Consider the following 21,822-nt stretch of genomic DNA (forward strand, 5'->3'; position numbering starts at 1 on the left):
GTGGGGGGGCTTATTTTTATGGTGCCTATTGAACAGCTTCCCCCCCCCCCCTTATTGGTATGAAATGGGAAGAGAAATATTTTCTTTACCATTATTTCAACTGCACAAAAGCAATCACAAAGTCCTGTATTCTAAGGACTGGGGTGGAAAATTGGGGGGATGTAGGTACTAGAGGGATTTATTTTATTCCAGATTATCTCTCTAATTAATAATTGCACAATTTTGATCCTTTCCTGGCCAGGCTGTTTGATATGATGGTAGAGAAGGAGAACCACCAGGAAATTTTCATGTTCTCACCAAATAGTTACTGTGGTTTCAATGATGAAAGCAAATAGTTTTTTGTCTGCTAAGAAAGATGAGAAGAAAATAAGTAACCTTCATTGTTGAAAATAAATAACTATCATTTATCACAAGTGAGATCTATTCATTCTGAAAGAACCTCATGCTCTTTCTTTAAGGAAAAAAACAAAACAAAAGTCAATGAGATTTCACTCCTACTGAGGATCAGCAGGCTTGATGGCTGTTACAGTTAAAGCTGACAAAGTTTTGCCAATCTCTGATTCATTACATAATGACAGTTCTTGCATCCCATATGGAATATCTGACTTTTTAGGTAGGGAATAGGACCTTCTGTAGGTGAACTTAAAGAAAGATTTCTTAATAACTAAAAAACAAATTCTTTAATTTTGGTAAAATATTTTGCTTGATCTTATATATTCTTTGTCAAAGTGGGAAACTTTCTAACTGAAGTGGTCATTTAAGATAGCTACTCTTCTTTTCTCCTATATTAGTGTTATTACTTATTATTGGGAGTACTTTGGTCATTTAAATAGAACACGATTAAGTATATATTTTTTATTATTCTGATACTGAAATTTAAAATCATATACCAACTTATCAAAATATTTCAGGGTGAAAAAAAAACATTATATAGAGAGATATGTCTGCCTTTTGTTGGTGTGGTTGAGAATAACCATATTTGAGAGAGAGTTACTTGTAGCAGCTTAGATTCAGGGTTTTTTTTTGGGGGGGGGTTGGTTATCTTGATTTGGTTATACCATATTGATAATTATTTTAAAAAAGAGAAAGGAAACATTTTTACTTTAGAATATGATGTATGGGCAGGTAATTTTTGGCATCATTGAGGAGTTACAAGTTGGATAAAGAACTACAAAGAAGGAAAATTTGAAGGTAAAATCAGACTTTTCAAAACCTGGCCACTTATTCTGCTAGGCTTTATACAATTGCAAAATTTAAAAAGTAAGATTGCTTTTGAAGAATGTTTTGAAAACTGAAGCCATTTGTTTATTGAAAGAGGGAAAACTTGAGAAACATCAGGCCAGAATGTTCCGATGTATGTCATACCCAGATTTAAGATAACAAAATCATTACAATAACATAGTCTCAATTCAGATCTTTCCTTGGTGTTTCTGCTCAAACATCAATAAGACTTTTGCCTTTGGAAACCTTATTCCAAAAAATCAAACAAAACTGATGGTGGTTCAGAATCTCAATACTATTTTAATGGTCAATTAATTATAATTTCAGAAAAAAAATTTTTTTATCTTAAAACATCAGTAATCTAGATATATATTTTGCTAGTCATATAAGTACCCAGAACCCAATTCAGTCTTCTTGTTTAGTTCAGATGCACAGACCAGAGTATAGGAATAGTTAGGAAAATACTAATACAATGTTTTGTGGCATACTACCACAAACCTAGGTCTTTCTCCAGTTAGCCTCACAGTGTTATCTGGAACTTTAAATGCAGTATTATCTTTAACACTGCTGTCCACAAATATAAAGGAAAGCTCTAAGACTTGTCAGATTCTAATGAGAGAGAATGCTTTTATGACCATAGAAATTTTCTTTGACCCTGTTACTCCTAATATATATCATATGGAATTTTTCTAGTATTTTTATATATTACTTTTATTAATAGGTAATTAGTGTCTAATTAATGAAAACAAAAAATGTTGTTAAACATTTTAGTATATACTTTATATGTAAAATTTTAAATTGATGTATTTTCTTCATTTCAACTTTTTATATATAAATGAATGTTTTGTTTCTTAACCATCTGCTACTAGGAAAGGGTGTTTGGTTTTTGGATAAGTTTTTAGATTATTTAAAATGGCATGGACACTGGCCTAGAGGACAGATGGTTTTGTGTTTATCTAGAATGTAAATGGAAAAATAGTGAAAATTTTGGTATGAGTGAATGGTCAGCAGCCCTTTTATGACAAAAGAACAACAATAACAGAAAAAGTAACTTTTATTCACTCTCCTGGATTAGATCTTAAGGTTTATGAGTTAGTGACCATTTCTTCTTCACCTCTATGAAATCAGAGTGCTTTGTAGATAGCTTTGTGTATGATAAATATTTCTTAAACCAATTTGGACTTGCTAGCAATTTAATGCTGGTTAAAATAAATATTTTCTGCTGTCTTAAGCCACCCATGATGAATAAGATAGTTGTGTTTTTAATATAAATTTTATATTAAAAATTCTGAGTCAAGTCCAGTGATATGGTGGACTTGATAAAAAGATAAAATTAATGGTAATCATTTGGTTTCAGTTTTGCCAACAAAAGAAGTTAGACATCCAAACAGGTAAACCTCTTTAAAGAAAGATTTTTAGATGTTTGTGTAGCTGATCAATTTGTGAAGTTATGCTTATTTTAAAATAAACCCAAGAGTTGCATGTTGATGTACCATTCTAAATGTCAAAAGGATAATGACAAAAATAGATTTCTAGATACTTGAATGTTGTATGATTTTTTGCCTTGCGTATAATCAGAGGCAGCCTTGAACCATCTGGAAATGTTATATAATACACTGTGGTCACTGACTTTTTTCTTTTCTTTTTATTTATTTTTTTGATTCTAAGGTTTCCTTTCTCCCACCTTTCCACTGTCATATGCCATGTATCTTGAACATAGCTCAGTGCCTCACCAGAATAATCTCTCTTGCCAGCTCATAATCAAAGGGAGTACTGAGAAAAACAGCTGAGCTGTATTAGGCAACCACCGTCTGGACTGCATTTCTTAACTGGTGAATAACACGTCACAGGTGCAGGATTAGAGCTGCCTACGGTGCTGGGCCCTTCAGTGGACGCCCCTAGCAGTTCTGTGCATCCTCCTCATGTCTCATCCCAGGGAACCTGGCAACGATCTTAGCAAGCATACAGAAATCACGAGTGAGTAGTGGGAGATGCTTTTTATCTTACACAGGCTGTTTATCCCCCTCCAGAAATGTAAGCCAGACCAGTTAAGATGCTTCTGGCACACACAAAAGAGATGATGGAACTTAGTCCTTCTTGGCATAGAGGGTGGTGAACAGGACAGTTCAGGGGGTTCAAAATTTTGTGCATGAAAATTACTGTATATGGCAAGAAGATAGTTCAGCTTCCTGTCCCTGCAGTGTATGATTGAGGTTACTTTTAAACTGCTAAATATCTTGCATGTATGATTTTAACTTCTGTGTCATCTGCGTGTTGGAGTAGGGGCCTGTGTTTGCCCTTACACATTTTCCAGTACGGTCATGGTTAAAATCAAGTGTTATGGCTGTGTAAAGTCCTTGTGGTATAATTTGTAGTTTTTAACATAGTAAATTCTTTTGCTATCTGTGACATGTAAGTCTTAATTCATAGATTATAGAAGTCTAAGTTACTTTCATGCAAGTGTGATATTTACAATACAAAAATGTTTTAAAGTATAAATTAATGATTTTAATATTAGAAGGAATCAGTGTTTTGAAGATTTAGTTTCTAAATCATTTACTTTAATCAGGAAGGTTATAAATTGTTTTACAGTAAAGTATACAAGTCAGAGAAACTAAGGCAAGTATATTTTAGTAATTCATGTCATTTTTGCTATCTTAGAGAACTTTTCTATGAATCATAACACATAATTGTAAACAGAGCCGTGTCAGCAGCCCTGCAGGTTTTGTATGGTTGTTTCTTTTGTTTTTCTGTTTAAACTCCATATAATAGCTTTCTGATATTCAGATTTGGTTTTAATTCATTTTGCTGCTGGTTATCATTATTCCATGTTGTTTCATCATAGACCTTCAAACTCGTTGGTGATGATAGTAGTTAATATTAGTGTATTGTAAGTTAAGTTTTAAAATATACATATTCTATTTTATTCCTCAAACATTTAAACATTTGAAATAGTGATATATTTGCATTTTTAAGGTCAGTAAACTCCTCACTAAAGTATCCTTTAACCTTTATCCAATTAGAGGGTACAGAAAGAATTAGAAACAGAGAGAGATCCTAAATGCTTTCCAGGTTTTTTCTTTGGGGAAAAAGATAGAATGAACCTGGTGATTTGGTTTCTGATCTATCTGGCTTCATTGTCACTTCTTTTCTTTACATGGATGTCTGTTCAAAGTAGTTTTACACATCAAGCTGTCTTGGGAGTGCTTTGTAAAGCTGTGGAGTAAGTTTTGGTATGATGGCAAGTAAAACATCCACTTTGATTAGCTTCAGAACTCTGTGAAACAGAGCATTGATAAAAACATCACCGAATAAAACCAAAGCTCCTGGCTTGGCAGTCTGCCATGTCCTGGTTGACATTATTGTCAAAGAGGCTGTGGTTCAGTTTCTTTTCCAAAAATGTGGATTTGAACAGACATACTAAGTATTTTAAAATACAGAGATATTTTTGACCTTTAAAATGATCGTATTAGCTGTGATTATGCTTTTTTATGAATAAAGATTCAGTTTGATGTTAAACTATCTTTGAACATGGTGGTTACGTGCTTATGAAGTTTATTATTTCTTATATTGACCCTTTTTTTTGACATACTTGTAATCATGTTGTGTCTTATAGTATTTTCAAAGGTTTTTAATATCTGTAAACATTTTGATTGAACTTCTCAAAACTCAAAAGCATTAAAACCTGTGGGAAAGGTAGCTACTGTTTTACCCTTAAAGAATATAAATGTGATGTCTAAAGAACTATAACTCCTATTATAATCAATTATGATGCTTACTTGGGCTTGTAACTCTTTATTAGTTACCTGGAAAACAAATAAATGTACATGTTGTATGGTCCCATTTATGTAATATTTCATTTTTTTATGATTTGCTCAACTCATAATATAGCATCTCAGAATATAAAACACTTGAATTATTGAAGTTTTCGCTTTTTACCCAGATGTTGTAGGGTCTCTGGGCAGAGATTGCATGATATAAAATGTTGAGAACATGATCGTCTTACAGAAGCTGAGTGATGTGGTGATATGGATGTGTTAACTATGGTGAAGAGAGAAACAATTGCCAGCAAATGGAACCATTTATAACAAAATATTTTATTATTAAGGCCCTGGTTTCTATAGTGGTCCAGCATGTCTCTAACATTGTAAAACTAATGTGTTTTTCTTACCCTATTCAGTAGTGTCAACAATTGAAATGAAACAACTGTCAGAATCCCTGGTTTTGGTGCTCATGTTTTCCATAAACGTTATTGGTTGATTACTGCCACTCCTGGTCATCTCATCTTCCTCCTGTGTCTCCTACCTGAGACTTAGTTATACTTGACAATTCTGTGTGGCATTATGACATCCATTTTATTGTTTGCATACACTGTTTTTGCTTTTCCATATGTAGTTGATTTGTCTCACTATGTTCCACATGCAGTCGATTTGTCTCACCAGCAAGATTGCTCTGTTGCTGAAGGTACTTCCAGTGCTCTTGGCCGTTATGTTATGTAGATGGAATGAATTTAATGATTCATTTTTACCACAGGGAAAAAAGAAAATGAGTAACAATGTATTAGCCACGAACAAACTATCCGTGTTTCTTAAACCAAAAAACTCAATATTTTTATAGACTTTTTGTGCACAGTGATGAACCTAAAAAGGCAGTTAATGGAAATAACAGAAAAGAAAGGGGAATTGAAGAAAAAGAGAGCAATTAGGATAAGAAAAAGGATGGGGAAAGAAGAAAAGGAAGAGAAGTAGAAACATACAGGAGATGAAGCCTTAGAGAAAAGGAACAAAAATAGTTGAGTGAGGGAAAGAGAAAAATATGAAGAACAAAAGCAAAAAAAAAAAAAAAAAAGGCAAAAAACAGAAGCTTTAGCAACACAGATAACAATGACAATCTACTATTATTCACTGCTAGTATGTGCAGGGAACTGTGATAGGTGCTTTCTTTGAAATAGCTCATTCAGTTCTCATAGCAAGCCAATGTGTGCTGACACTCTCCACAGCCTCAGTTAGGGACGTTAAGTGACTTGCGAAGGCCACAGAGCAAGGCAATAGCTTAGCCAGGTTTGAACTGTCTTACCCTGTATCCTGGTCGAGTCTGAGTCCACTGCTTGGTGACCACACATGACATGGTTTTTCACTTGGCGTTCCATGCCCTTCTAGAGCATGCTAGCCCCTGGACTCACCACCAGCAAGCTTCCCTTGTCCCTCTCTCCTATGACTTCTGAGACTCTTGAAGGAGAAGGACACTCCTGAGCAGTTAACATCACTATTAATAATTGAAAGTCTACTCTTTCTTTATAATGCATGAGATTTTGCTTTGATATTTCTGAATCTAGGTTGTATTTATATTTTGTTTTCAAGAGTTTAGGCGCATATTCCAACTTTTTATTAATGACTGAGTTTCATGTTGTTCATATATTTTTTTCTAAGTTCTGTTGCAAACAGCATAGAAAACTTGTTTGAAAATTTCATAGTGTAAAATAGAGTTAGGCAATGAAAATTGAAGTCAGGACTTTTTAATTGAATATGCTTGCTAGATAGTAAATTAAATTATTAAATTGAGTTAAATGAGTCCAGGCTTAGGTGATAAAAATAAAAATAAGTTATCTATTTAAACCCACTCTTCAGGATCACTAAAGCTTGAAAATTAATATTATTTTCAAGCTCTGATTCACGTTTTACTCCTGTGTATTATAGGTTTTTGTTTTGAACCAGTATATCCTTTAAACCAGCTTTGGTTGAGAAAGGAAATGGGCATTGATTCACATTATCTATTATCATAGCAGTGTGGATAGTGGTAGAATGGATCGTTTCAAAGCACTACTGGACAATTCAGTGCTTTCGTATTTTCTTCCACTAATCTTTTTACCCAAGATACTTGAAGTACAAACTTGTGTGATATGAATTTTAGTTTCTCTTCTTGCTCCGGCCTGCCCTCTGGTGAAGGTGAGGTAGAACAGAGAAGACACTCAAAATTTTGTTAATTTTTGAGATATTTGGAGATCTAAAAGGTAAAAAAAAAAAAAAAGAAAGAAAGAAAATGAGAGCAAAATAGATTCTAGTAGATTCTGTGGCACCAGATAACTATATGTCATCTTTAAATGAATTTTGAAGAGTCACAGCTCTTTTTTAGTACACTGCATATTTGAGATTTGTTTTTTCTTGAATTATCCCTATTCATAAAGATTGTTCTCTATGTGTTTCAATATGATAGTGGATTCTAATATTCTCTTCACTGTGACATATGAAGCAATATGTATATCACAAACTTAAAATGATTTATTGTATTTTTGAAATGACAAGAATGTTACTAAGAAAAAAAAAAAACCAAAACTAAGTTTAGCTAAAATGTACTTTAAGATATAATAATTGTACTGTAGGATATGACCCATTTAGCCTTTGTAATTGAATAGAAGTCACACTGTTGCATGATGATCATTTTTATTTCATGAAGTTTGAGCAATTTGCCTGAAAAATCTGTAAATCTATCTCATATGAAAATATGTGTTGAAATATGTTCTTTCTGTACATGTTGAGAGTTTTTTAAAAACAAATGGATGTTAAATTTCGTCAAATGCTTTTTCTTCATTTATTGACATGATATGATTTTCATCCTTCATTTTGTTAATATGGTGAATTGCACTGATTGACTTGTGGATATTTTAACATCCTTACATCCCTGGAGTAAATCTCATTTGATCATGGTATATGATCTTTTTATATTGTTGGATTCGGCTTGCTAATATTTTGTTGAGGATTTTTAGATACATTCATCAAGGATATTGACCTGTAATTTTCTTTTCTTATGGTGTCCTTGTTTGGTTTTGGTATCAAGGAAATTCTGGCTTCATAACATGATTTTGGACGTGTTTCCTCCTCTCCTGTTTTTAGAATTTGAGAAGGATTGATATTCTTCTTTGGATTTTTGATAGAATTGACCAATGAGGCCATCTGAAACTAGATTTCCGGATGTTGGGAGGTTTAAATTATTGATTCAGTTTCCAGATCTTCCTAATAGCTGCATAATCTTTTGTGTACTATACACAAAAGAATAACTCAAAATGTATTAAAGATATGAATGTAAGACCTGAAACCATGTAACTCCTCAAAGAAGATGTAGATAATAAGCTCCTTAACATAGGTCTTGGTGATTTCTTTGAATTTGACACCAAAAAAGACAAGGAAAAATAAATGAGAGGGACTGAATAAAAAAAAAAAAGCCACTGTACAGTGAAGGGAAACCATCAACAAATGAGAAGGGAACCTGCTGAATAAGAGGAAGTATTTGTAAGATGTATATCTGATAAGGAGTTGACGATCCAGAATATATAAAGAGCTCATACAGCTCTTCCTTGGTGGCTCAGTGGTAAAGAATCCACCTGCTAATCCAGGAGACATGGGAGACGTAAGCTTGATCGCTGGGTCTGGAAGATCCACTGGAGAAGAAAATGGCAACCCATTCCAGTATCCCCCAGATGGAGGAGCCCAGTGGGCTACAGTCAATAGGGTCGCAAAAAAGTCAGACACGACCTAGCAACTGAACAACAACATACAACTCAGTAGTCAAAAAATGAATAAAAAACCAAAGTCCTATTTTTAAAAATGAACAGATGATCCGAATAGTCATTTTTCCAAAGAAGACATATAGATGACCAACAGGTACATGAAAAAACATTTAACACCATTAATCAATAGGGAAATAGGTATCAAAACCTCAATTAGATATCACTTCACACCTGATAGAATGGGTGTTCTCCAAAAGACAAAAGATAACAAATCCTGGTGAGGATGTAGAGAAGAGAAAACCCTTGTGCACTGTAAATTGGTACAGCCGCTGTGGAAAAAAGTATGCACATCCCTCAAAAAACTTAAAAATAGAACTACCATGAGATCAAGCAATTCTATTTCTGGATGTTTATCCAAGGAAACAGAAATAACTTGAAAAAAAATATATCCACCTCTGTGTTTACTGCAGCATTATTTACAATGACCAAGATACACAACAACCTAAGTGCCCAGCACGGGATGGATAAAGAACGTGTGGTACGTTGTTGTACCCCTGACACTAGTATTGTATGGAAGTTATACCACACTTTAGGTTTTGTAACCTTTTTTAACTGTATTCTTAAGCTTTTAATATGAGTCTAATCAAATGTATTTATTCTCCTGCTAGTGCTTCTCTTACCCCATTCTCTGTTTAGCCTCCAAATTATCACTCAATGACTTTAATTTTATCTTGTGATTGGAAATACTGTGAATTATTTGATAACGATTTTCATTTCATAAGAAATTAACACATCTATACGAGTAATTGACTCCTAAGTAGTAATTGTACAATTTACATAGATTACTCCTTTGATTATTTTAGCAAAAGCAAATATAAAGAACTCTTTACCTGTCTCAGATTTGCATTTAATTGTCTATTTATTTAAAGCTTCTTAAAAGCAATCATTTATCATCTCACTGCTTTTAGTAGTTTGGGTCACATTATATGAAGGTAGCCTTTATATGTTCTTTCAGTGTTGTCTGTTAAGTTTGCAGAGATGAAATCTTTAATATGAGCTAACCGTACTTGTCTTTTTGTTCTTGTGAATGTGTTTTTGTTAAAATAGCATGTATTTTGACTACATGTTAAAGTGTTAAAGCATTTTAGAAAGATTATGCAGCAATACTTTATCTTTGCAACCTGTATAGAAAGGATGATCCTTAAACCTTCTGGTTAGCATGTTTTCCTTTCTAGTGTCTCCTCAAGATCCCTTTTATATTGCTAGTTCTTTGTTTTAACCCTTTGTGTCCTTGTAGTAGAATTTTGTAATTAAAATGCTCTGTAAACTATCCCTTTGAGTAAAAATTATATTTTAACAGCCTTTCTTGTCAGTAAATATACTTCTGCATCAACATTTCAATAACTACATAGGAATCTCTTTTTAAAAATCTGACTTATACCCCTGGTAGCTCAGCTGGTAAAGAATCTGCTTGCAATGCAGGAGACCCCAGTTCAATACCTGGGTTGGAAAGATTCCCTGGAGAAGGGATAGGCTATCCTTCAATATTCTTGGATTTCCCTGGTGGCTCACCTGGTAAAGAATCTGCCCTCAATGCGGGAGACTGGGTTCAATCTCTGGGTTGGGAAAATCCTCTGGAGAAGGGAACAGCTACCCATTCCAGTATTCTGGACTGAACAATTCCATGGACTGTATAGTCTATGAGGGTCACAAAGAGTCGGACACAACTGAGTGACTTTCACTTTTTTCACAGATTGTTAATAAGTAATATTGTGAAAACACTCTTTCTAGCTAAATTTCATATCATTATTTTATTTAAGTTAAAGTGGGAGAATATCATAAATCCTTTCTTAAAATACTTCTTACAAAATGACATCTTATTTCCAGTAGTTTGAGGGTGTTTCCTTTTCTGCCATAGACCATTCTATGTGAATATTCCATTTAACAACTTTTCCCATCAGACGGTAAATTCTGTGTATATGTAGTTCATCCTACTTACCTGGGCTATGTCTGAAACAAGATAGGCACCCAGTATATATTTAAGAAGTAGACATATGTGTAATATTAATAAATGAATTTTTATTATTTTGTTTTAAAAACTTCAAAGAGCAGGGGCCTGGTATGGAGGGAAGCAGGATGTAATAAGTTTTAAATATCTTACTTTCATCGCTGTGAATTACTTTGAGGTTCCTCAGGTCATAAAGTTAGTAAGACTGAGAACCACATTTATAAAGAATGAAGTCAATGTGGTAAGGAGATATATAGACATACCAACACCCACTGCACCTGGATATCAAGCAATGCTAGGGCATTTACGTAGGTTTTAAATACAGCATGCGAATGTGAACTGTGTTTTACTTCACTTTCTTTTGGAGTTTTCACTTATGGATGAGCACCATACTTTATAGAAATAATAAACACCTATTGGATTAAATATTAGTAATCTAGTCCTAGTTTTCTCAAAGTGGATTTACACGTCATCTGTCTCAGAATCACATGGGGTCTTGTTGAGTATGCCTTCTCTTGGCTTACCTGAGACCTGTAGACTCAGAATCACTATGATGGCCCAGGATTCTAAATAGAACAGTTTCAAAATACAAAATACATCATTATAAAATACATTACATTCTGAAATGTAAATTTCAGAATACAGAATTACAGTTTGTATATCTTCTACAGACTAAAATTCAAGAAACTGTTCGAGAAAGTTAGGTGCACATCTTACATAAATTTCAAAAATCTAATGAAATATAAGAATTTATGATTGGGGAAATTCTGATAAATTGCTCTAACAGATTATTGTTTTCCTTTTCAATTATTACTCTAAGAATTCAACTAATTGTTATAACACAGAGAAAGTCAGAAAACAACATCACGTATCTTTTTTTAAACTCCTCATTCTCTGATATAATAATGGTTGGAGGCACTAAGTTGTAGTTTTAAAAATAGCAAATAGTATGGTACTTGCACAAAGACAGAAATATAGACCAATGGAACAAAACAGAAAGCCCAGAGATAAATCCATGCACCTATGGACACCTTATCTTCGACAAAGGAGGCAAGAATATACAATGGAGAAAAGACAATCTCTTTAACAAGTGGTGCTGGGAAAACTGGTCATCCACTTGTAAAAGAATGAAACTAGAACACTTTCTAACATCATACACAAAAATAAACTCAAAATGGATTAAAGATCTAAACGTTAAGACCAGAAACTATAGAACTCCTAGAGGAAAACATAGGCAAATCACTCTTCCACATAAACCACAGCAGGATCCTCTATGACCCACCTCCCAGAATATTGGAAATAAAAACAAAAATAAACAAATGGAGCCTAATTAAAATTAAAAGCTTCTTCTCAACAAAGGAAACTATAAGCAAGGTGAAAAGACAGCCTTTAGAATGGGAGAAAATAGTAGCAAATGAAGCAACGGACAAAGAATTAATCTCAAAAATATACAAGCAACTCCTGCAACTCAATTCCAGAAAAATAAATGACCCAGTCAAAAAGTGGGCCAAAGAAGTAAACAGACATTTCTCCAAAGAAGACATACAGAGGGCTAACAAACACATGAAAAGATGTTCAACATCACTCATTATCAGAGAAATGCAAATCAAAACCACAATGAGGTACCATTTCATGCCAGTCAAATGACTGTTATCCAAAAGTCTACAAGCAATAAATGCTGGAGAGGGTGTGGAGAAAAGGGAACCCTCTTACACTGTTGGTGGGAATGCAAACTAGTACAGCCACTATGGAGAACAGTGTGGAGATTCCTTAAAAACTGGAAATAGAACTGCCGTATGACCCAGCAATTCCACTTCTGGGCATACACACCGAGGAAACCAGATCTGAAAGAGACACGTGCACCCCAATGTTCATTGCAGCACTGTTTATAATAGCCGGGACATGGAAGCAACCTAGATGTCCATCGGCAGACGAATGGATAAGAAAGCTGTGGTACATATACACTATGGAATATTACTCAGCCATTAAAAAAGAATTCATTTGAATCAGTTCAAATGGGTGGATAAAACTGGAGCCCATTATACAGAGTGAAGTAAGCCAGAAAGAAAAACACCAATACAGTATACTAACACATATATATGGAATTTAGAAAGATGGTAACGATAACCCTGTATGTGAGACAGCAAAAGAGACACAGATGTCTAGAACAGTCTTTTGGACTCTGTGGGAGAGGGTGAGGGCGGGATGATATTGGAGAATGGCATTGAAACATGTATTTTATCATATGTGAAGTGAATCACCAGTCCAGGTTCGATGCATGAGACACGGTGCTCAGGGCTGGTGCTCTGGGATGGCCCAGAGGGATGGGATGGGAGGGGAGGTGGGAGGGGGGTTCAGAATGGGGAACACGTGTACACCCATGGCAGATTCATATCAATGTATGGCAAAACCAATACAATATTGTAAAAAAATAAAACTGAAAAAAAAAAAATAGCAAACGCATACTGTGCATATCTATTGTATATATTATACTTCAAGAATTTCAATTTTTTAACCCAGTGTCTTTCAGATAATATTTTTGTTGAAGTTTTATTGAGCTATAGGCAAACTGGATGTATTGTGAGATTTTAAATCAAACATTGCTCAGGGTGACGATTTCTACAGTGACATAGCATGTATGAGAACTTTTACCACTATGCCTGAAACTTAATAGGTGTCAATCCATGCTTCCTCTAGCATCATTATATTCCAAAGGTGGTGGTAAAGAAGAAAATATTAAAACGGTCTCAGTGATATGTCACCCTATGTTGCAAAACATTGTCTTGCCACTTAAAAAATTAGATTTTTCCAGTAACATTACCTAACATTTATCAAGTAATAGTACGTAACATACACACTCTAAGTTCTTGACATGACGTAGGTGTTTATAATTATCTTCATTTTAATGATAAGAGAAAAGCACAATGAGGTTATTTATAAAGTTTTTCAATGTCAACTAGCTGATAATAAAGCCTGTTTTTGGACCCAGAAAAATATGTCTCTAGACATTATGTCTATCATAGTTTCTTCCACTTAAACTGAAGATGTACAATCACTGCTAATATGTAGTCCTTTTTGCTTGTAAATAATAATGAGAAGATATATTTTTTTGAAATACATCTTGATAGTTAAGTTTCCATCTTCCTAATGAATTTCACAGATTAAATATTTCCTATGATTTCTTTAAAAAATACTTAATATACCTAAAGTAAAAAGGGTAGTAGAAATTTTAGGGCCCAAACAATCTGGATTTAATTCCTGTCTTCATGACTTATTAGCTGAGTGCAGATCACTTAAATTTCAAATCTTAGTGTTCTCATCTGAAAATGGGAGTGATAGTATTTACTCACAGTATTATATACATTACATACATACAGATAATCTATATAATAGTGTGTCATTGAACTGCTTGCACTCAGTCAAATACAACTATTATAGCTTAATGTAGAAACTACTACTCTGAAAGGTTTATGAGAATTTCTAATGAGACCTATCTATATTGTAGATAAAGTATAGTTTTTCATATCAGAACATCAGAATGTGTTTTCTGTTTAAATCTTTAAGTGTCATGAATACTTACTATTTTGTTTGACATCATAATTCTTTGGACAGAAGACTGTGGCTGGGTTATCCCAAATATGCTTAAGTTAAACTCTTACTCTTTCTTCTTTTCAGCAAACTTCCTTGATAACATGCTTCTGCGAAGTTCAGGAAAATTAAATGTGGGCACCAAGAAAGAGGATGGTGAGAGTACAGCCCCCACCCCTCGTCCAAAGATTTTGCGATGTAAATGCCACCACCACTGTCCAGAAGACTCGGTCAACAATATTTGCAGGTTGGTCATATAAATTGTTCAACTCCAGTTTTCACTGAAAGGCATCCTTTTTTGACTGTAGAATTTTAGGCTAGTGCTCCCAAGAACACATTTTGGGGAGTAGGGCCTACCCCCATTACTTCTCAGAGCTGTGCCTGTCTGAACTGTTGAATCCCATTTTGCCTTGAAATGTTGTTCTGAAATTATTCTTCCACCAAACATCAGTCGTGCACATAAACAGAGAGTGCAGATCCCAGGGTCCTTGTCAAGGAGCAGAAACTAATTATTTTCTTTCAAAAGACCTCTGCCCCCAAATAAATAAATGCAACAGCAGGAGCTGTCAAATGTATGGGGGTTTTGTTTGTTTTGATTATTTATTATGCTGATGGTGTTAGTATTTTGGAAAGAACAACTTAAGCTGTTGACTTCCCAGGTGGTGCTAATCATAAAGAACCCTTCAGCCAATGCAGGAGATGTAGGAGACAGATTTGATTCCTGAGTTGTGAAGATCCCCTGGAGTAGGAAATGGTAACCCACTCCTGTATTCTTGACTGGAGAATCCCACGGGCTGAGGAGCCTGTTGGGCTGCATTCCATGGGGTCAAAAAAGTTGGGCATGACTGGAGTGACTTAGGTTGAGTGACTAACACTCACTGTCAAGCTGTCAGGAATGTTCATAAACTGATCCTGGGAAACAGTGTAGTAACAGAGCTTATGTGAGTCCACCAGAGGTTAAGAAAGACGTTATCAAAGTCCTCAAGAATAGACTCCTCAGTAGGTATCAGGTTTGTATAAATACTTTCAAATATTTGAAACTAGGCTTTTTGCTTTTTCCTTCCTTACACATCATGATGCAGCTACATCCATCTCGTTGGTGACTGTCCCTGCATTTATTCCCCCTGGTGAGGTCAGCAGTAGATGCAGAGGCTAGAGTATGCCCAGGGAGAAGTGGGTGAGATAACAATGCAAGTGTGGGTTTCAGGAGCTGAAGTGTCAGAGAAGCAGAGTCTCCCTCAGGAGGGCAATGGACCCAGGTATGGAGGGAGGCTGCTGCTGGGCTGGAACTCTGGGAAGAATATCTGGGCAGCTGTTTAGGACCTCTAGTTTCCCAGGAAGGAGCATGAAGCTGAGCTGAGTGTTTTTTCTTTCATGCTGAGACTTTTTAAAAAAAAGCTTCTTATGAAGTGGAAACTATCTAATAGAAGTGTATCCTAAAATATGTAGTTCAAGTAATATGAATTGACAGAATGATGCAATGAGCAGATTCGGGTGTATTAATAAATATATGTCTCATTTAATCAGCACAACAAGCAATGTGGTAGAGAATGCTCCTTTCTTACCCTTAGACCTAAGGAGTTCAGGGCCCAGAGAAGTCTAGTAACTTGGCCCTTGTCTGATAGCACCAGGTTACAAGTCTTACTCCAAGTCTTAAACCAAGATAAAATGATTCCAAAGCTCAGATAGTATTTCCTAGGAAATGCTTGCAGTAAACAGAAAAAAGTATCAGAAAAATCACATGAAGTTTTTGAAGAAGAGAAGCAAGAATTAGCATGTTAGGGAGACATTCTACTATTTTGTCTAAGTCTGTAGCAATTGCAAGTGAATCTGTGTGTGCCCTTTGAGCCGTAGTTCTGGGGGTCATATGTTCAGATTTTCCAGAATTTTCCAGAATTACCCAGTTTCAAATATTTTGTCCTATTTTCCTCATAGGCCATTGAAGTGTCCTAAGTTGATTTGAGAACAAGTGCTGAGGCACTGTTAACTGCGGTGAAAGTTCTTTGTGGTGGGAAGGGGAAGCTCGGCATGCAGGAGATGTGGTGGCTTTGGGCCTGGAGATGGGAGAACTTTGACTGTGGCCTGAAGGAGGTGTTTAAACAGGAGTAGCAGTGGAGACTGATGTGATGTGATTTGCTTTTTTGAAAAATTATCTCTGCTGCAGAGTACTCAGTATTAGAGGGAGATGAAAGTGAATTTGAGAACAGCAGCAGCCAGATGAGAGAAACTGAAAAGTAGATTCAGGAAAGACATAAAACTAATGTTTATTGAACTTTTATATTACTAGAATGTTTACTTTCATCTGTCTTTAATCTTCATAGCATTCCTGTAAAGAATGTAGCATTATCTGTATTTTCCAGGTGAGAAATCTGAGGCTCTGAGAGGTTATAAAATTTTTATTAGGTCATTCATTGCACACACCCAAATGATTGAAAAAAATATTGTGGCCAAGTTACCAAGATTCTAAATTTCTAACTAACGGCTAACCTTTGACACTCAAAGGAGCAGAAATATTCACTCTTGGGTAGCAGATACATCCATTTCGCTAACAAGATATTGATTTGAGTTGAGTCTGCTATGAGCTGAGGTCAGTCATGTCTGAATCACAGGCCTTTTTCTGTTCTGTGCTCTAAGACTCAGGAACAGATCCAGGCCTTTCTGCCTCTGTCCCTGTAAGCTCTTTTAATCAGATAGCTCTCAGGCTGTGGTGGTGGTGGCCTAGTCACTAAGTTGTGTATAATTCCTTTGTGACCCCATGGACTGTAACTTGCCAGGCTCCTCTGTCCTTGGAATTTCCCAGACAAGAATACTGGAGTAGATTGCCACTTCCTTCTCCAGGGGATCTTCCCAACCCAGGGATTGAACCCACACCTCCTCCATTGCAGGCAAATTCTTTACTGCTGAGCTACCAGGGAAAGCCTTCTCAGGCTCCTCTGTCCTTGGAATTGCCCAGGCAAGAATACTGGAGTGGGTTGCCATTTCCTTCTCCAGGGGATCTTCCCGACCCAGGGATCAAACCTGGGTCTCCTACATTGCAGGCAGATTCTTTATCATCTGAGCCACCAGGGAAGTCCCTTCTCAGACTATACCTCTGGTCAAAAATTTTTCCTCAATAAGTTGTGCACTGGTACTTTCCAAAGTTCAATAAAAATGAATTACTGGAAAAATTAATTAAAAATACTTACAGATTACATTTTTCATTTTTCTATTGTCTGTTAATTAAGTTCAAGGGCTTCCCGGATGGTTCAGCAGTAAAGAATCCACCTACAATGCAGGAAATGCAGGATACGTGGGTTCAATCCCTAGGTCAGAAGGTCCCATGGGGAAGGTCATGGCAACCCACTCCAGTATTCTTACTTGGAGAAGCCCATGGACAGAGGAGCCTGGTGAGCTACTGTCTATAGGGTTGCAAAAAGTTGGACATAATTGAATGACTGAGCATGCATGCATTAATTAAATTCAACAGAGCTGGAGTTACTGTGATACAAATTTCAGTTTCTATATTAATGTACTCACAGACCAGTGATAAGCAGTTTTTGAGGGAGCATACTTTGAATAATACTGCACTAAATCTTGCCCTTCTAGGCAAAACAGTTTTAAAGATAAAAGTGTCCTTGTTTATGGCTTGGATGAAGGCTGGTACCAGGCAGATTGTAGCCACGCTGGATAGCTTGGGTAGAGCGCATGCTCATTTATACTCCCACATTCCGGTAGAGAATAACCCAGAAAGTAGCCCAAATCAAAAGTGTATCATACTTTGAGACATTCTGAAATCCCCTGATGATCCAGGGAATCTTCGGACCCAGGGTTCGAACCCACGTATACTGTACTGTAGCTGGATTCTTTACTGCTGAGACATCTGGGAAGCCCTTGATGGGATAATTCAGAGAACATGCACAAAGTGTAGAGGGTTTTGTCCTTTATTTTATTATTATTTTTTTAACTATTTATGAGTACTTTTTGGCTTTGATTCCTGTCAGGTGCAGATGTGTCTGCTTCCAAAATCCATTCCATTTACATGGCCTAATGGCATGTATGTTAGAGGATGTAGTGCATATCTATCATGCTGAATAAAGTAGTAGAATAATTTTTTTAATATCCATAATTCAAATTAAAAGATGAAACCATTATCTAACCTCCCTCAATAAAATATTGATCATCTAAATACCTTTCAGTTGTTACTTCGCATTGTTTATCTTTCTTATTCCATTTCTAGATTCTATTTCCTAGGACCTCATACTATCATTGTATGCCTTGAAAACTGCATAGTCTCCTTAATTAACTCTTTGTGTATGACTTCCACCATGTCAGTGTTCTGTTTTGTTTTCCTGTCCTAGCAGGCATAATCTCAGTCTTAATTTTTTTCTCTATATAATCTGGTCCCACTTTATGTATTCTTCCTAGTTTTACTTGACATGATCTGTGATAGTCATTTTTGTCCCTTTCTGACCACCTCCCTCAGGTTCCTCTACTCTCTCATACAAGTCTATCCATTTCTTTTTTTTTTTTTTAACGCTTTTTCAAGGTAATTTTAAATATTTCCTCATTCATTTGACCAAAAATACTCCTACCTTGGCAGTTTTCAGGGTTTGTAGATATAATAAATCACACTGTATATTTGCATAGATGTACAAATGATTCCAGGCACCTAAATGACAAATTAGGTAAGTCTCTAGCTGTTTCCTGAAGAGTCAAAGAGGGCAGAAGGGAAAGCTTAGGGGTTTAATAGGAAGTGAACAGGGTAAGGCTTTTTAGAGCTATACATTGAGAACCATTGAAGATTTTTGAGCAAGAAGGAACATGTAAGATCAGGCGATGTTGTCCAGAGCTCTTCCATATACTTTGTGTTAACCCGGAGCTTCTAAACCTTCTGCCAAATATGATGGTGTGTGCTTTCAGAGAGATGCTCCTGACCCAGGTCTCAGAGTGTTTGAAGTGAGCACTGTTCTCATTTGTGTGTACATCTTCTGTTCATCCAGTTTATTCCACTGTTGCCCAGACCACCTGAACATTCAGCTTTATGATCTTTTTTTTCCCAGTAGAAGATGTTGAGTTAAAACCATTTCTCTTATGAGACTGTTCCTTCTGTGGGGCATATCACTTAGTTGGATGAGGATATGGTTTCAAATTCACTTGTGAAATCTTTTATAAGGAGTAACTCTGCTTTTGTGTCTCTCATTAATCATGAATGATACTTAAATGGATCCATTTAGTGTTGGACTTAATAGAAAGTGAACAGTGTTGAGCTCGGTACAGTTATACATAGAGAATCATTGAAGATACTTGAGCAGGAAGGAAGATGTAAGATTTTTCAGGCAGTACTATGCGGAATGGGTTAGAGAGTGGAGAGAGGAGGGGGGTGTCTGGCTAGGAGGCAAGGAAGGTATGTGAGAGGTCTACACAGGACTGCAGGAGTGAGAAGAAAATGAACAAAACGTTAAATCACCTGGCTGCCAGAGGAGGATGTATGGTAGTTACACTCTCTTCAGGATAAAGTAAAAAGGCCCCTCTCACATTGGAACTTCATCACTAATGTTGTAACTTCAGCTTCCCCCAGCGCTGTGACATCTCAGAGGAGAAGCCAGAAAATGGGATCAGTGACAGTCATAGCTATCTTACTGTCTTTCCCTCCACCACCATGGGAACACACCCACCTAAAGATGATAAGGGGAAACAAACAGACAAAAAAACCTTAGGATTCCATGCCTGTAGATGACCTTTGCTCAGCATTCTTTGCCTTCCTGCCATAGAAAGCACTTTAATTAGCTGGTGATTTCTGTCCGTCCTGAAGTGGAATGACTTTGTCTTTCCTAGGATCAGTGCATAGATGTTGAACTCCTTGAAAACAGAGGCTGCATATTCCTCACCCTTGATTCTCAGCATCTGTCTGAGAATTAGTATGCTTAATCTGTGTGTGTTAGTTGCTCAGTCGTGCCTGACTCTTTGTGATCCCATGAATGGTAGCCCACCAGGCTTCTCTGTCCTTGAAATTCTCCAGGCAAGAATACTGGAGTGGGTTGCCATTCCTTTCTCCAGGGGATCTTCCCAACCCAGGGGTCAAACCCAGGTCTCCTGAACTGCAGACAGATTCATTACCATCTGAGCCGCCAGGGAAGCCAGTATGCTTAATAGTTTGTAAAATTAACTGTAGTTAAGCAACTTTCAGCTGTTAACTGACTAAACTCTATGTGACTTAAACACAACACGAAAAGTTGTATCTTTATTTACCTATAATAGAAAACTGTATTTATTCCTTTCATTGTGAAATAGATATTTTAGAAGACAGTGTCCTCAAGGGTTTACAATTCACCTAAAACGAGCAGCATTTCAAGTAGTTTCTGACTGAAACTTTAAAGAATTTTGAAATTTAAGAATGCTAGTACTTCTTACACCCTGGGAAAAAAGTGGAATAAATAAGTTGATTCAATTTGATCAGAATAGATGATTGGTGTAGAGAACTTGAATCCTTGTGAGTAGATGCACTTGAGCAAGTTTTCATTTATTTAATCAGTTTTTGTCAAGGGCAAAATTTTAAACTATTTAATAATTAATTAATATTTGAATTACTTGGTGATTTTTATTTTATTACTGCTTTTAAAATTTCCTATCACCCTGATTGAGCAGATCAGATAAACTCCTTTTTAACTACTACTTTCAAAATTATATTTTATAGTTAAATTAATGTTTATAAAGATCTAAACCAGTTAGAAGAAAAATTCTACAATAGCCCCTTCTCAACTGGGGTGCTTATGTTTCTGGACAACTTGGGGTTTATAATAAAGAAGCATAAGATCTTAGTGGAAGCATAGAGTTAAAGGGACCAAGACTTGGGTAAACCTTATAAAGCTTGCTCTCACTCTGCAATGGATGAGTTGGGGTCCAGAAGTGAAAGTCAAAGTGGCTCAGTCGTGTCCAACTCTTTGTGACCTCATGGACGCAGCCCATGGAATTCTCCAGGCCAGAGTACTGGCGTAGGTAGCCTTTCCCTTCTCCAGGGGATCTTCCCAACCCAGGGATCCAACCCAGGTCTCCCGCATTGCAGGTGGATTCTTTAGCAGCTGAGCTATCACTGTTTGTAAATCCATTTGACCCCAAATGAAAACAGGCAAAACTCCCAGGCCCAGGATGCACAGCCACCTAAGGAGTACCATTTGGTCCCTCCAAGCTTTGAACCAAGTGTATCCCTTTCTTACTTACTGCTGAGTGTTCTTGGTCACACTGAAAATCTCCAAGGCAGTCTATCCTCCATGATCTCAAGATGTTCCAGATTTCTTTGCTTTTGAAATACTGGGCATATTCAAGGAGGCATGAACCTGTAGAACTATCCAAGGTTATAACAGAGGCTTTATTATCACTACTTTGACCTCATATAATGTTTACTTTTTCGAATGCTTCCCTTTTTCATGAATTAGCCTTATGTTGAGAGGCATTCAGTACTGATGACTGATAATGTTTATAGGCAACTGTTTGTCAGTTACTTTTCCTGACTTATAACACAGGG

General features: G+C 36.1%; 1 protein-coding gene across 8 annotated transcripts in view; it reads left to right on the forward strand.

The window, feature by feature from the left end:
• Window positions 1-21,822, forward strand: part of BMPR1B (bone morphogenetic protein receptor type 1B) — a 433,856-nt gene that overhangs the window by 368,901 nt on the left and 43,133 nt on the right. For 6 of the 8 annotated variants that reach the window (XM_070452165.1, XM_070452164.1, XM_070452163.1 and 3 more), the window contains one exon: window positions 14,409-14,568. In XM_070452165.1, the coding sequence (XP_070308266.1) occupies window positions 14,454-14,568 (115 nt within the window). In that variant the 5' untranslated portion in view covers window positions 14,409-14,453. Of the gene's footprint in view, window positions 1-2,872; window positions 3,199-14,408; window positions 14,569-21,822 lie in introns of those variants that run through there. The other 2 variants (XM_020893949.2, XM_020893945.2) reach the window with 2 other exon arrangements.

This window comes from Odocoileus virginianus, chromosome 21 (assembly GCF_023699985.2).
Source record: "Odocoileus virginianus isolate 20LAN1187 ecotype Illinois chromosome 21, Ovbor_1.2, whole genome shotgun sequence".
NCBI lineage: Eukaryota > Metazoa > Chordata > Mammalia > Artiodactyla > Cervidae > Odocoileus > Odocoileus virginianus.